Source organism: Eurypyga helias, unplaced genomic scaffold (assembly GCF_000690775.1).
Source record: "Eurypyga helias isolate BGI_N326 unplaced genomic scaffold, ASM69077v1 Scaffold42733, whole genome shotgun sequence".
Taxonomy (NCBI): Eukaryota; Metazoa; Chordata; class Aves; order Eurypygiformes; family Eurypygidae; genus Eurypyga; species Eurypyga helias.
Window position 1 is genome coordinate 164 of NW_010242782.1, and position 10,652 is coordinate 10,815.

A 10,652-nucleotide genomic window follows, 5' to 3' on the forward strand; every position below is an offset into this window, starting at 1 on the left:
CTTTGGAAAATTATAATTCCCAAGCTAGAGTCTTCCATCCATGCCAATCTGCAACTCCTGCAAACTTTCAGTTTTCAGAAATAAAAGCACATTTGGTAGCTTTCTGTGCTTAAATCAAAACGTCCACAGCTGTCAATGTCCAGCATTCCTACAGCACAAGGTGCAGGCAGATTGGTGTGTCCAGAAGATGAAAACACACCACCAGTCCTGCTTTGCAAACATTTCTGAGTGACTTACCAACATCCAGATGGGAGCTCAGTGCCAGAGACAGAATCTACACCACCATTTTTAATTTTTAAAGAAGCTATGGTTTTGTGGTTATGTAAGACAACTGTAGAAACAACAGCTTATGACTGTTTCAAGAATTACGTATGTGCCAGGACACTTGAACAGGATTGCACATGTAGCCTTTATTTTCCCAGTATCACCCAGAGCTTTGTAATGTGATGTTGAGATGGCACTACACATAGAGTCACAGCGTGGTTTGGGTTGGAAGGGACCTTAAAGACCATCTAGTTCCAACCCCCCTGCCATGGGCAGGGACACCTTCCACTAGACCAGGTTGCTCAAAGCCTCATCCAGCCTGGCCTTGAACACTTCCAGGGATGGGGCATCCACAGCTTCTCTGGGCAGCCTGTTCCAATGCCTCAACACTCTCCATGAAGAACTTGCTGATATCTAATCTAAATCTCCCCACTTTCAATTTAAACCCATTACCCCTTGTCCTGTCACTACAGGCCCCCATAAAAAGTCCCCCCCAGCTTCCTTGTAGCCCCTTCAGGTACTGGAAGGCTGCAATAAGGTCCCCCCAGAGCCTTCTCTTCTCCAGGCTGAACAAGCCCAACTCTCTCAGCCTGTCCCCATAGCAGAGGTGCTCAAGCCCTCTGAGCATCTGTGACCTCCTCTAGACCCACTCCAACTGGTCTATATCCTTCTGATGTTGAGGGTTCCACAGCTGGACGCAGCACTCCAGGTGGGGTCTCACCAGAGCAGAGTACAGGGGCAGAATCCCCTCCCTCGACCTGCTGGCCACACTTCTCTGGATACAGCCCAGGATACGGTTGGCTTTCTGGGCTGCCAGCGCACACTGCCGGCTCATGTCCAGCTTTTCGTCCACCAGTACCCCCAAGTCCCTCTCCTCGGAGCTGCTCTCTATCCACTCTCCACCGAGCCTGTACTTGCGCTTGGGATTGCCCCCACCCAGGTGCAGGACCTTGCACTTGGTCTTGCTGAACTCCATGAGGTACATGTACGAGTGCATGCATCTTCACTCCTCCACTGAACTCTTCTGTCCCTTGACCGCTGTCTTCCCTATGGACCAGTGCAAGAGTACAAGGAGAAGTATACTTTGCCACTCCTTTCATGGATGATTATTGCTAAGAAACGATGGTGAGACAGGGACCTCTTGAGGCTCAATATCAGATTCTGTATCTCACAGACTCAGCCACTTGCTATTTCTGGCTATTCCTTGCTCTTCCCCCACCTACTATTAATTATGTTGTCCAGTCTGCCATTTCTTTCCTATACATCCAATCCTTACTCTTCACTCATCCCTTCTCTGCCCCTACCTTCCTATTACATCTTAAGTCCATGAATGGAAACACTTGAACTTCCCAATGAAAAGACTTCAAGAAGTTAGCTAAAGTAAATAAACCCCTAAAAAAGGAAGTAAATAAACAAAACCCTATCAAACACCTACTCAACAAGAGTCTCAGAAATAGCTATGTTGCTTTAGCTAAAGTTAAAAAACAAAAATATTTGAGATGGACCCTCTACAAGGAACAGTTTCAGGCTACGGACAAAGTGCTTAGCAAAGTTCTCAACATAATTACCATCTTATGAGAAGAGCTACTTAACATCATCTATGTTCACAGCTGTAGTAGCTCAGGCGGTAACGACATGATGTGTTTTATCGTAAGATAATGCAGACAGCCATACAAAGGGCACTGCAATTCCACCCGTTTCTTGGCTGTAAGCCAGTTTGGCTAGAAGTTTTTCTTTCCTTCTGAATATATGCAAAAATCTCTCACAGGTGATGTCCAAACAGCATTTTAGGGGTGTTTTCACATAACTGCAAGTAGAAGACGCAGATGTATTCCAATTAACTTTAATTTGAAGAGGGCACACAACTAGGCTTGAGGGTCACACAGAACACTGCTGCTGTTCACAATGATGAGAAAAGGATCAAGACAGACTGGTCTTAAAAGGAAATGTTTAAAGCTGCAATGCCAAGTTTAAAGCATATGGTTAGATAGCCATGAGGCAGAGTCAGAACCAGCTGAGATTTTTACTTGGATATAAAACTTACCCATGGAAAGAATGGGAGGGTGAAAGTCAGTCTCCGCAGAAATGGGAACTGAATTGATGTTTTTAAAAGTACAGTAGCTTGCTGAATTCCATGAACATAAAGGCATTTCTTGTACACGTGCTGACAAACACTGTATTTTGCTGCCCTGCAAAAAGCAAAGCTGAAGGGTGTTACTTGAATATTGTCCATTCAAATAAAATGGATGAAAAGGAGAATATGTACCATAGCTCGTATTGACATACAAACACTTTTATATATATGGGTATCTGAGGGTGTTTCATTTTTTTGTGGAGGGGTTCTACAAAACATGACCTCCATTCCCTTAAACACATATTCTTAAAACTAGAAACATTTTGTTTTCTTTCCCCCTAATTTGCCTTCCTAAACCTGTCCTGAGCATCTGTATTATGTTATCCAACACACTGGCTGCTAACAATATAATCAATATAAAAGGTTACTTAAAGGGCATGGCTTTTTTCTGTCCTGAAAATACAAAGCTTATTTTAACAGGGAGCTCTTTCACTTGGAAAATGTCTTAGAACCATTCAGGGAGGAAAAAACGAAGCATACTGGAATTACAGGTTTTTTGGAATATGAAAACAGGAAATTTGCTTTAATAAACATTTTTCTGCACACCAGCATAAAACATTTTTTCAGTTTCATAACTTGATTGTAAAATTTTACAGGGCAGGAACTTGGCATGCCAGGCACTGACCTAAATACCTATTATTTCATTCCTTTTAGAAAATAATACCCGAACGCTTACGTATCCGTATTTTTGTAGAGTATTGACATACAAACTCTACCATCATGCTTCGAACAGTAACACGTACTCTTACAGACACCAGCCTCAGGCAAAAATGAACAGATTCCTGACACGGACTGAGCCAGAGGTGTACTTGAAGGTAAGAACCTTCCAATAAGATAAGCAAAACACCTAGGTTGATTGATAGACAAATATTTTCCTCTTATAAATACATACTCATGTAATTCTGCTTTGTGCCTAATAATCTTCTAGCAATACGGAATATCAGATGATCATTAAAAGGATTTTTTTTTTTTTAAACAAACCAAGTACAAACAAGATTGTTTGTAAATTTTTGAAAAGTGTAGTTGCTCCTACTTTACTTATCAAAAGTATTCCCCTTTTATGTAATATTGTATTGCTCACTGGTCTCAGTGAAAGTATTTTAAATACTTTTGCTTAAGTACTGTAAAAAGTCTCCCTCTTCTTTCAATTCAAAAGCTATTGGGGGAAAAGCTCCTCTAAGTCAAAGTGATTTTCAAATCAATTTCCACTATATATACTATTACATGACACTTCTGGAATTAAAAGGAGGAAACCAGTTCTCAATGGCCAGTAGCTCAGATACCCATATAGTGGTTTACTTCCATGAAAGAGCCTATCATTTAAATTAGGTCTGCTACATGAAAGAGTTAATAGGGATTTAGGGCTTTTTGTAAGCAGACCTTCATTCAAAAATAACACCAATGTGTAAGACAATTCTGAATGTGTGTAGGATCACCATATACAACAGCATACTAACCACTTCATCTGTTCAATTTGTTAACGTGGCTCTCAAAATAAACATTTGATTGAATCACAGAATGGTTTGGGTTGGCAGGGACCTTAAAGACCATCTAGTTCCAGTCCCTGCCATGGGCAGGGACACCTTCCACTAGACCAGGCTGAGCAACAGCTGAAAAAAAAAAAAATTATGTATTTACTTAAATCTGAAACCATTGCGAAAAATAATTTGCCAGTGCTTCTGTTTTCCTTCAGGCAACGTAAATCAAGGCACAACTGTGCTCATCCAGCATCCAGTATCTGGTTCAATGGCCTAACACAAATTAAAAGTCCTACTGAGTCTTCCCATCCCAAACACAACATCTCCAAAATGAAAAGACAAGTCTGACGAACAGATGTGTGCTCAGAATTCATTTACCACACTGGATGAGGGATCTCCATGGTGTCTTCAGGTAAGGGAGCATATTTTAGGGGTCACATCAGCACCAGCTTCAGTAACATGGACACAAAAGGGGAACTGGCTTGCAGCTGGGATATATCCAGGTTCTATAGTGTGAAAAAGGAACAAAAAACAGGTGGAGGCAATTCTGAATTAGGAACATTAGCCTGGAAATACTGGGGTTTATGCTTATTGGTAACAGAAAGTGTAGAGGATACTGTGTGCTCTGATACTATTTTCTTTTTTCTCCCCATGGGATTAGTGTTCACCCTCCATAAAATACTTTATGCATTAAGTAAGCCTGGAAGATATACTTTTCTCTTGGCAAAGCAAGCAGAAAAAGCAATGATTTGCCAAGGAATCATAGAATGGTTTGGGTTGGAAGGGCCCTTAAAGCCCATCTAGTTCCACCCCCCCTGCCATGGGCAGGGACCCCTTCCACTAGACCAGGTTGCTCAAAGCCTCATCCAGCCTGGCCTTGAACACTTCCAGGGATGGGGCATCCACAGCTTCTCTGGGCAACCTGTTCCAGTGCTTCACCACCCTCTCCGTGAAGAACTTCCTGATATCCAATCTAAACCTCCCCACTTTCAATTTAAACCTGTTACCCCTTGTCCTATCACTACCTGCCCTTGTAAAAAGTCCCCTCCCAGCTTCCCTGTAGGAAAAGCTGGAGCACACAGGAGTGCTCATGCAGCATGGCAACTTGGTGCTGACAAGCCCCGATCCCCTGACATCTGTGCTACTGCCAAACATAGTTTATTACAGTGGGAGGGCCAGACATGCATGAGCTGTCCTGACATGACATTCCCTTCACATGAGCACGCGGGCTGCTACCATACCTCACGAGCACACGTACATCCTTCTTCACCAGAATCAGCATGCAGTAGTACTGCTGTTGTCCAAGGGATTGAACCAATAAGACAGGCACTGCCATGGGAGAGCACAAAGGGCAGGTATAACCCAACTCCACCATGGGACCCAGAGTCAGGGCCCCTACTCCACCAAAGCAGGAGCTGTGCAAATACATGGTGGTGGTGCTGTCCAGATGCTCCACCTGTTAACAAGGCAGAACTCGCAGGACAAAAGCAGTAGTGGCCAGAACAACACAGAGACAAAACAAGTTTAACTGTTAAAACATAATTTATTTTTAATTTCATATGGGATATTCTTCCAATACTGTCCAGGAGTCTGTACTTCACACCTTCACAATGCCTTACCAGCATTTCTTCAAAGCACTTTGTTGGCTTCACTTTTTAGCTTACTTCACATGGAAACGTAAGAATTTAGGCCTGGAAAGGACTACCAATCCATGCAAGTGCACTAAAAACTGGTACTATAGTTCAGGAAGAGAAATCTATTCCTCTACTTCTGCCAACCAAAAACAATGACACATGCAGAGTTGAGCAAACCATTCTGCATGATCACTGTTTCACAAGGAAAACTTGCACAGGACATTATGATCAGCAACGGTATTCAGGGTCAGTCCTGACTTTCTTCGATTCCCAGTCTCATGTTTAGCACTGTCTAACCACACACTTTCAGGGGACAGGTAACAAGTACCTTTAGGTCGACTGCAGATTGCTATAACTCTATTATTTTAATAAATTATTAAATAAGCAACCCAAAGTCTGCTTGTCTGAAACCGTATCCTGCAGGATTGCAGATATATCAGTATCAGTACATCTTTTACAGAAAAAAATAAAATGCCATCTACAAGAAAGTGTGAAGAAACCATGTCTTTAGTCTACAAAGAGGTCTCAGAAGCATATGCCAAGTTTTCCAGTATGAAAGACTGGCTATCACTTGTCTTCCTTGGCCAACTTGAATAAAAAACAAAAACCACAATTAACTTTCACAGAAGATCACTGAGAACCAGAAAATTTGGGTGAAATTCAGTTCTCAGGAAATTTTTAAAAATAAAACACTAGGGGCAGCCTTAAGTATAAGGTGTAGTGAAGTAGAAAGTAAAGAGAGTCAGTCAGTTCTCCAACACTGACCCTAGGTCACTAAGGTCATACCCAGGACACAAAACATTACAGGAAAAACCCTAACTCAGTATGTAAGCATTTTGATCAGAAAATTAAGATCTCAACCCAATTCCTTCTGTCTAAAGTGTTCAGGAAGTGCTGGTTCTGTTCCAATGAAAAAGCCTTGGCATGAAACGACAGCCATCATTCCCTAGTATTATCATAGAAAACAATCAGGTGGCTTGTTTCAAAAAAGTATCATTCCATTGTTCCAAAAGAATGCTTAACAAACTTGCTCACAGACTACAGCTCTCCTTTCCTGAACCCCTTTTCCTAACTGATCACTGATTAAGAGGAAATGTCTAACCCAGCTACTGCTGAAGAAACTCCACTATCCCATGGTGTAAACGAAACAGAAACCATTTTGGTAATTAAGATCATTTTTTCCCCTCACTGAAAATAAAGTTTAAAGTAGAATACCCTGCAGAGTTGAATAGTTGGACTGTTCTCAAACTGCTTGCAGGTTTAAAGTACGTAAACCGCCTTAAGGATCTACTTAAATTACAGTTGAGACAAACAGCTTGACTAGACATACCAGTTTGCAGTGTGTTAATTCTTAAACCTTACAGACCTACGGATTGTATCTTGCCACTGTACAACTTCAGAAACCCCAAAACTGAGCCCCCAACTTGTTATAAGGAATTTCACTACCCTGTGAGAGTAAAAAGCAGCACACCAAACACCAAATCCATGAACAGACACTTACCTACTTTTAGCGTTAATCTGAAACCGGTGCTGTTGCACTACTCCAGCCTAACCAAACACAATCTTACTGCAACCCCTTTCTTTACACAGCATATCCTGTTTCTCTCCATTTCCTGTCCAACTCCAGCACCCATTGCGATGATACCACAGTGCAGCATGTTACCCTGATCAGTTTTCTCCCTAAATATTGAGGGAAGTTCAAAGGGAAACAGCTTTTGGTATTAAATACACACCACAAGGTGAGCAGCCTTCCACATCTACAGGAGGTAAAGCACTAACAACCAAGCAACTTCAGAATTCTGAAGTAACAGCTTATAAGCTTTATTTTTACTCATACTTTTCAGCGACAGTTTTCCTTCCAGTATGATCACCTCAGAACTACAATTCACCTGGACATGAACATTTCTTCTACCGATACTGTTCCCATTTCCTCCCTTAGCAAATCATATCAGTCTTCCCCCCAAAAAAACTTCAGTTAAGTGTTGGCATCAGTACTTCACAAGCTACCAGTAGGAAGTTTGTGGAAGTGGTACTGGAAGTTTTCCATGTTGAGCTGACCTCAATCCAATCTGAGGTTCCACTCTGAAGAGCAAATCCAGCTTGAAAGAAAATATCCAAAGCTGTTTACCCATGATAAAGCAAACCCGTTTTTACCAAATAACCTTAAAACCATAAGCAGGTTAACTTCATAGTCACATACATCCAGAAAGTAAAGATCTAGAGAGGATTTAGTTGTCTCAACTCCCTTAGTAGTCAGTCAGTGAAACGTATCTGGACTACAGAAAACGCTCTTCATTCTCCGGAGTCATTTTGTGTTAAAAAAAAACACAGCAAAATGAAAAGCTGTATTTTAGCCAAAAAGCCAAACATCTGCAAGTTAATGTGCTTGCAGACTTAGCAAAGGCTTCCTCAAATTTGATTTATGGATTTCACCTGCTTCAACTCTTCACCCACTACTCTGGAGGGACTTACTGGATTGCATGTTTGCTACCCTGTGTCCAGAGATGTAAAGAATTAAGAGGACTTTACTAGTCCTAGCAGGTAGGTTGTTCTGGTACATAACCATGTTCCATTAGGGAATCATTTTCAACCTCAGCAACTAACAAGCCATTGAACCCTGGTACTGAGCTCTGGGTTGGGATCCCAATTCCCTTTGGAAATTTAACACTGTTTAAACAGGCAGCCAAGGAAAAGAAAACCATAAATCCCATTAGGCTGTCAATGCCACCACCATTTCTCCAGAATACAGCTGCAAGCAACATTACAAAAATACAAAAAATAGCATTAACAGCTTTATCCAGAACTCTTGGAAGATGCAGCTTCCTAAGACAGGACAACAGAAGAGCAATGATCTTGTGTGCTTCTGTACACAGGAGTCAGATACTCAAAATTGTTAGGCAAACTCATCTGAAAGTTTTCCACAAGATCATGTCTTTCAACTCCATTTTAAAAAAGAATACTCACAAGTTACTCCTATTATCAGTGTGTAGAAACCTCTTAATAATTTAATGACATAAGATCTGCAACTAAAGGCCCTTATCAAGGATGATGAATTTCTGCAATTTCAACTATATTAAAAACCACCAAAACAGTTAACATTAACACACACATATCAACTTCTATTTGCAATAGCTTGACAAAGTAACTCAACATTTTAGTTAATATCTCCTTCACTGAAAAATTCAGACAAGACCAGACATATATGAAGTCCAGTACAAGGATACTTTTTTGGTTTTAACCAGACCTGGAACAGGTGACTCCATTAGGAACACCTGAAAATGATACTGCAGGAACCTCTCAAAAATCCAAGTCACCCAGACCTAGCTACTAGAAAGCTGTGACAGGGCCAACACCAAGACACCTCCAAAAGGTTTAATGAGAACTCCAAGCACACCTGACACCAGCAGGTGAAGACACATGCTTCTGCACTGCATGAATGACAAGGATACCAACAAGCATTACCAACCAGTGATGACTGAAGCTCTAGAGCCCGGGAAGTACACAAATACATCTTCCCATCTCAGTTTACAGGTGCCCAGCCCCACACTCATGTTCACGTGATTACCAGGAACTCCTAAAGAATCAGATGCAAAGGTACATTGACAATACTTCTTACAAGAAGCTAATTCCAACCACTATTTGCTTCAGAATAGGGAGGGGGGGACAAGGGACCCAGGACTCCAACAAAACACATCTCTTGTCAAGCTTCCTAAATAGAGATGGCCTTAAAAAAATTCCTGCAACATCTCAGAAGACTTGGGTAACGGTTAAGGCCATTCTCCTCATTTGTTTCAGTAGAGGGAGCCAAAGTTTCATCACAGATGCAGCAGTACTTCAGACTTCCCCTAAGCAGCTACTCAGAATCCCTGCAGAAGCAGTTTTAAGCACTGCCGGAGGCAGTCATCAGCCATCAGCACTTCTGTATCTAAGAAGCAGTGCTACATTCTGCAGGTTGGAGCCTCTGGGTAAGAGCAAGAAAACAAGGCACCCTAGACAAGACATGGCAGGGATCACCAGTATCTTTTGAGGAAGCTGACAGAATTAAAATACAAATAACTTACACCAGGACCTGCAAAGTCATTTCATCTTCTGATAATTCAAAGAAAACATTCTTTGCAACCCGGAAGAGCTACTCCACAGATACCCACCCATTAATCACACACACACTAGTCAGGTTCAAAATTTATTTTCCGTTCATTTCTTGCACTTGAAGTACTCTTCGATGACATCTTTGGCCTGAGATTCTTTGCCATAGTCCTGTAACAGAAGATAATCCATAAATAACATACAGACCCATTCAAAATCTTACTATCTATTTCAGGAAGCAACAACTGAGATTGACACTTTTTGCTCAAGGCATTCCCAAAATTTCATATAAGGAACCTGAAGCAATTTGCCAGCTGCCTTCCCTTTGTTCTTTAAAATACTATTCTAATAAAGGGCTATTCTAATTCATTCAAGAGTAACACCCACTGGTATGGATCCAAACAAGCTCTTCATTTCTGCTTAAAGAAAGCCAAGTATGCAAAACAGTAACTAAAGTATAGAAATACAGGCAAAAGGCACTGGTATTTATTGCAAAGATGTAGCCATCTCTTGGGACCTCAAAGACAATCAAGTCTTCAAGGCTCGTACTGTGGCTTTACTTTACCAGTGTCATTTTTAAAATATGCTCTGCAAAACACTTTCAAGTTGAGCAGACACATTGAACTGGCATTTTTCCTGAAACAATGCTTCATCTCTTCTAGTTAAAAGGTCTTTCCTTTAAATGCTTGCTGGCAAGTGGGCAGATACTTTAAAGACAACCATTAATTCAAATATGAGTACTTTAGGTAAACATGAAAGGGAACATAGAACAGGGAAGCAGTCTATTTCTACTATCAACAATGGAAAGCAACTGTTCAGAAACAAAAAAAAGTAAGAGAGTTTTATTAATAGTCCTTTATCTAACACATCCTTATCTCTACCAATTTTCAGAAGTCAACGAACAAACTATGATTAGCATCATCTTACTTTGACAACCACGCAACTGCAGCCCACTACTTTGCGGGGTTTTCCTTCCCTGTCGATCTTGCAGAGACCAACCCATTCCCCCAGCTTCTTGTTGTCATCAACCTGCGTAAAACATGGCACCACATTAGA

At 41.2% G+C, this 10,652-nt stretch overlaps 1 protein-coding gene across 1 annotated transcript; it reads right to left on the reverse strand.

The window, feature by feature from the left end:
* Positions 1 to 9,680: 9,680 nt before the first annotated feature.
* Positions 9,681 to 10,634, reverse strand: RPS12 (ribosomal protein S12; the record flags this gene model as incomplete). The annotated part of the gene is made up of 2 exons (XM_010149179.1): positions 9,681 to 9,767; positions 10,524 to 10,634. Coding segments are annotated over 2 exons (174 nt in total), but the record flags the coding sequence as incomplete, so codon positions are not given.
* Positions 10,635 to 10,652: the final 18 nt, after the last annotated feature.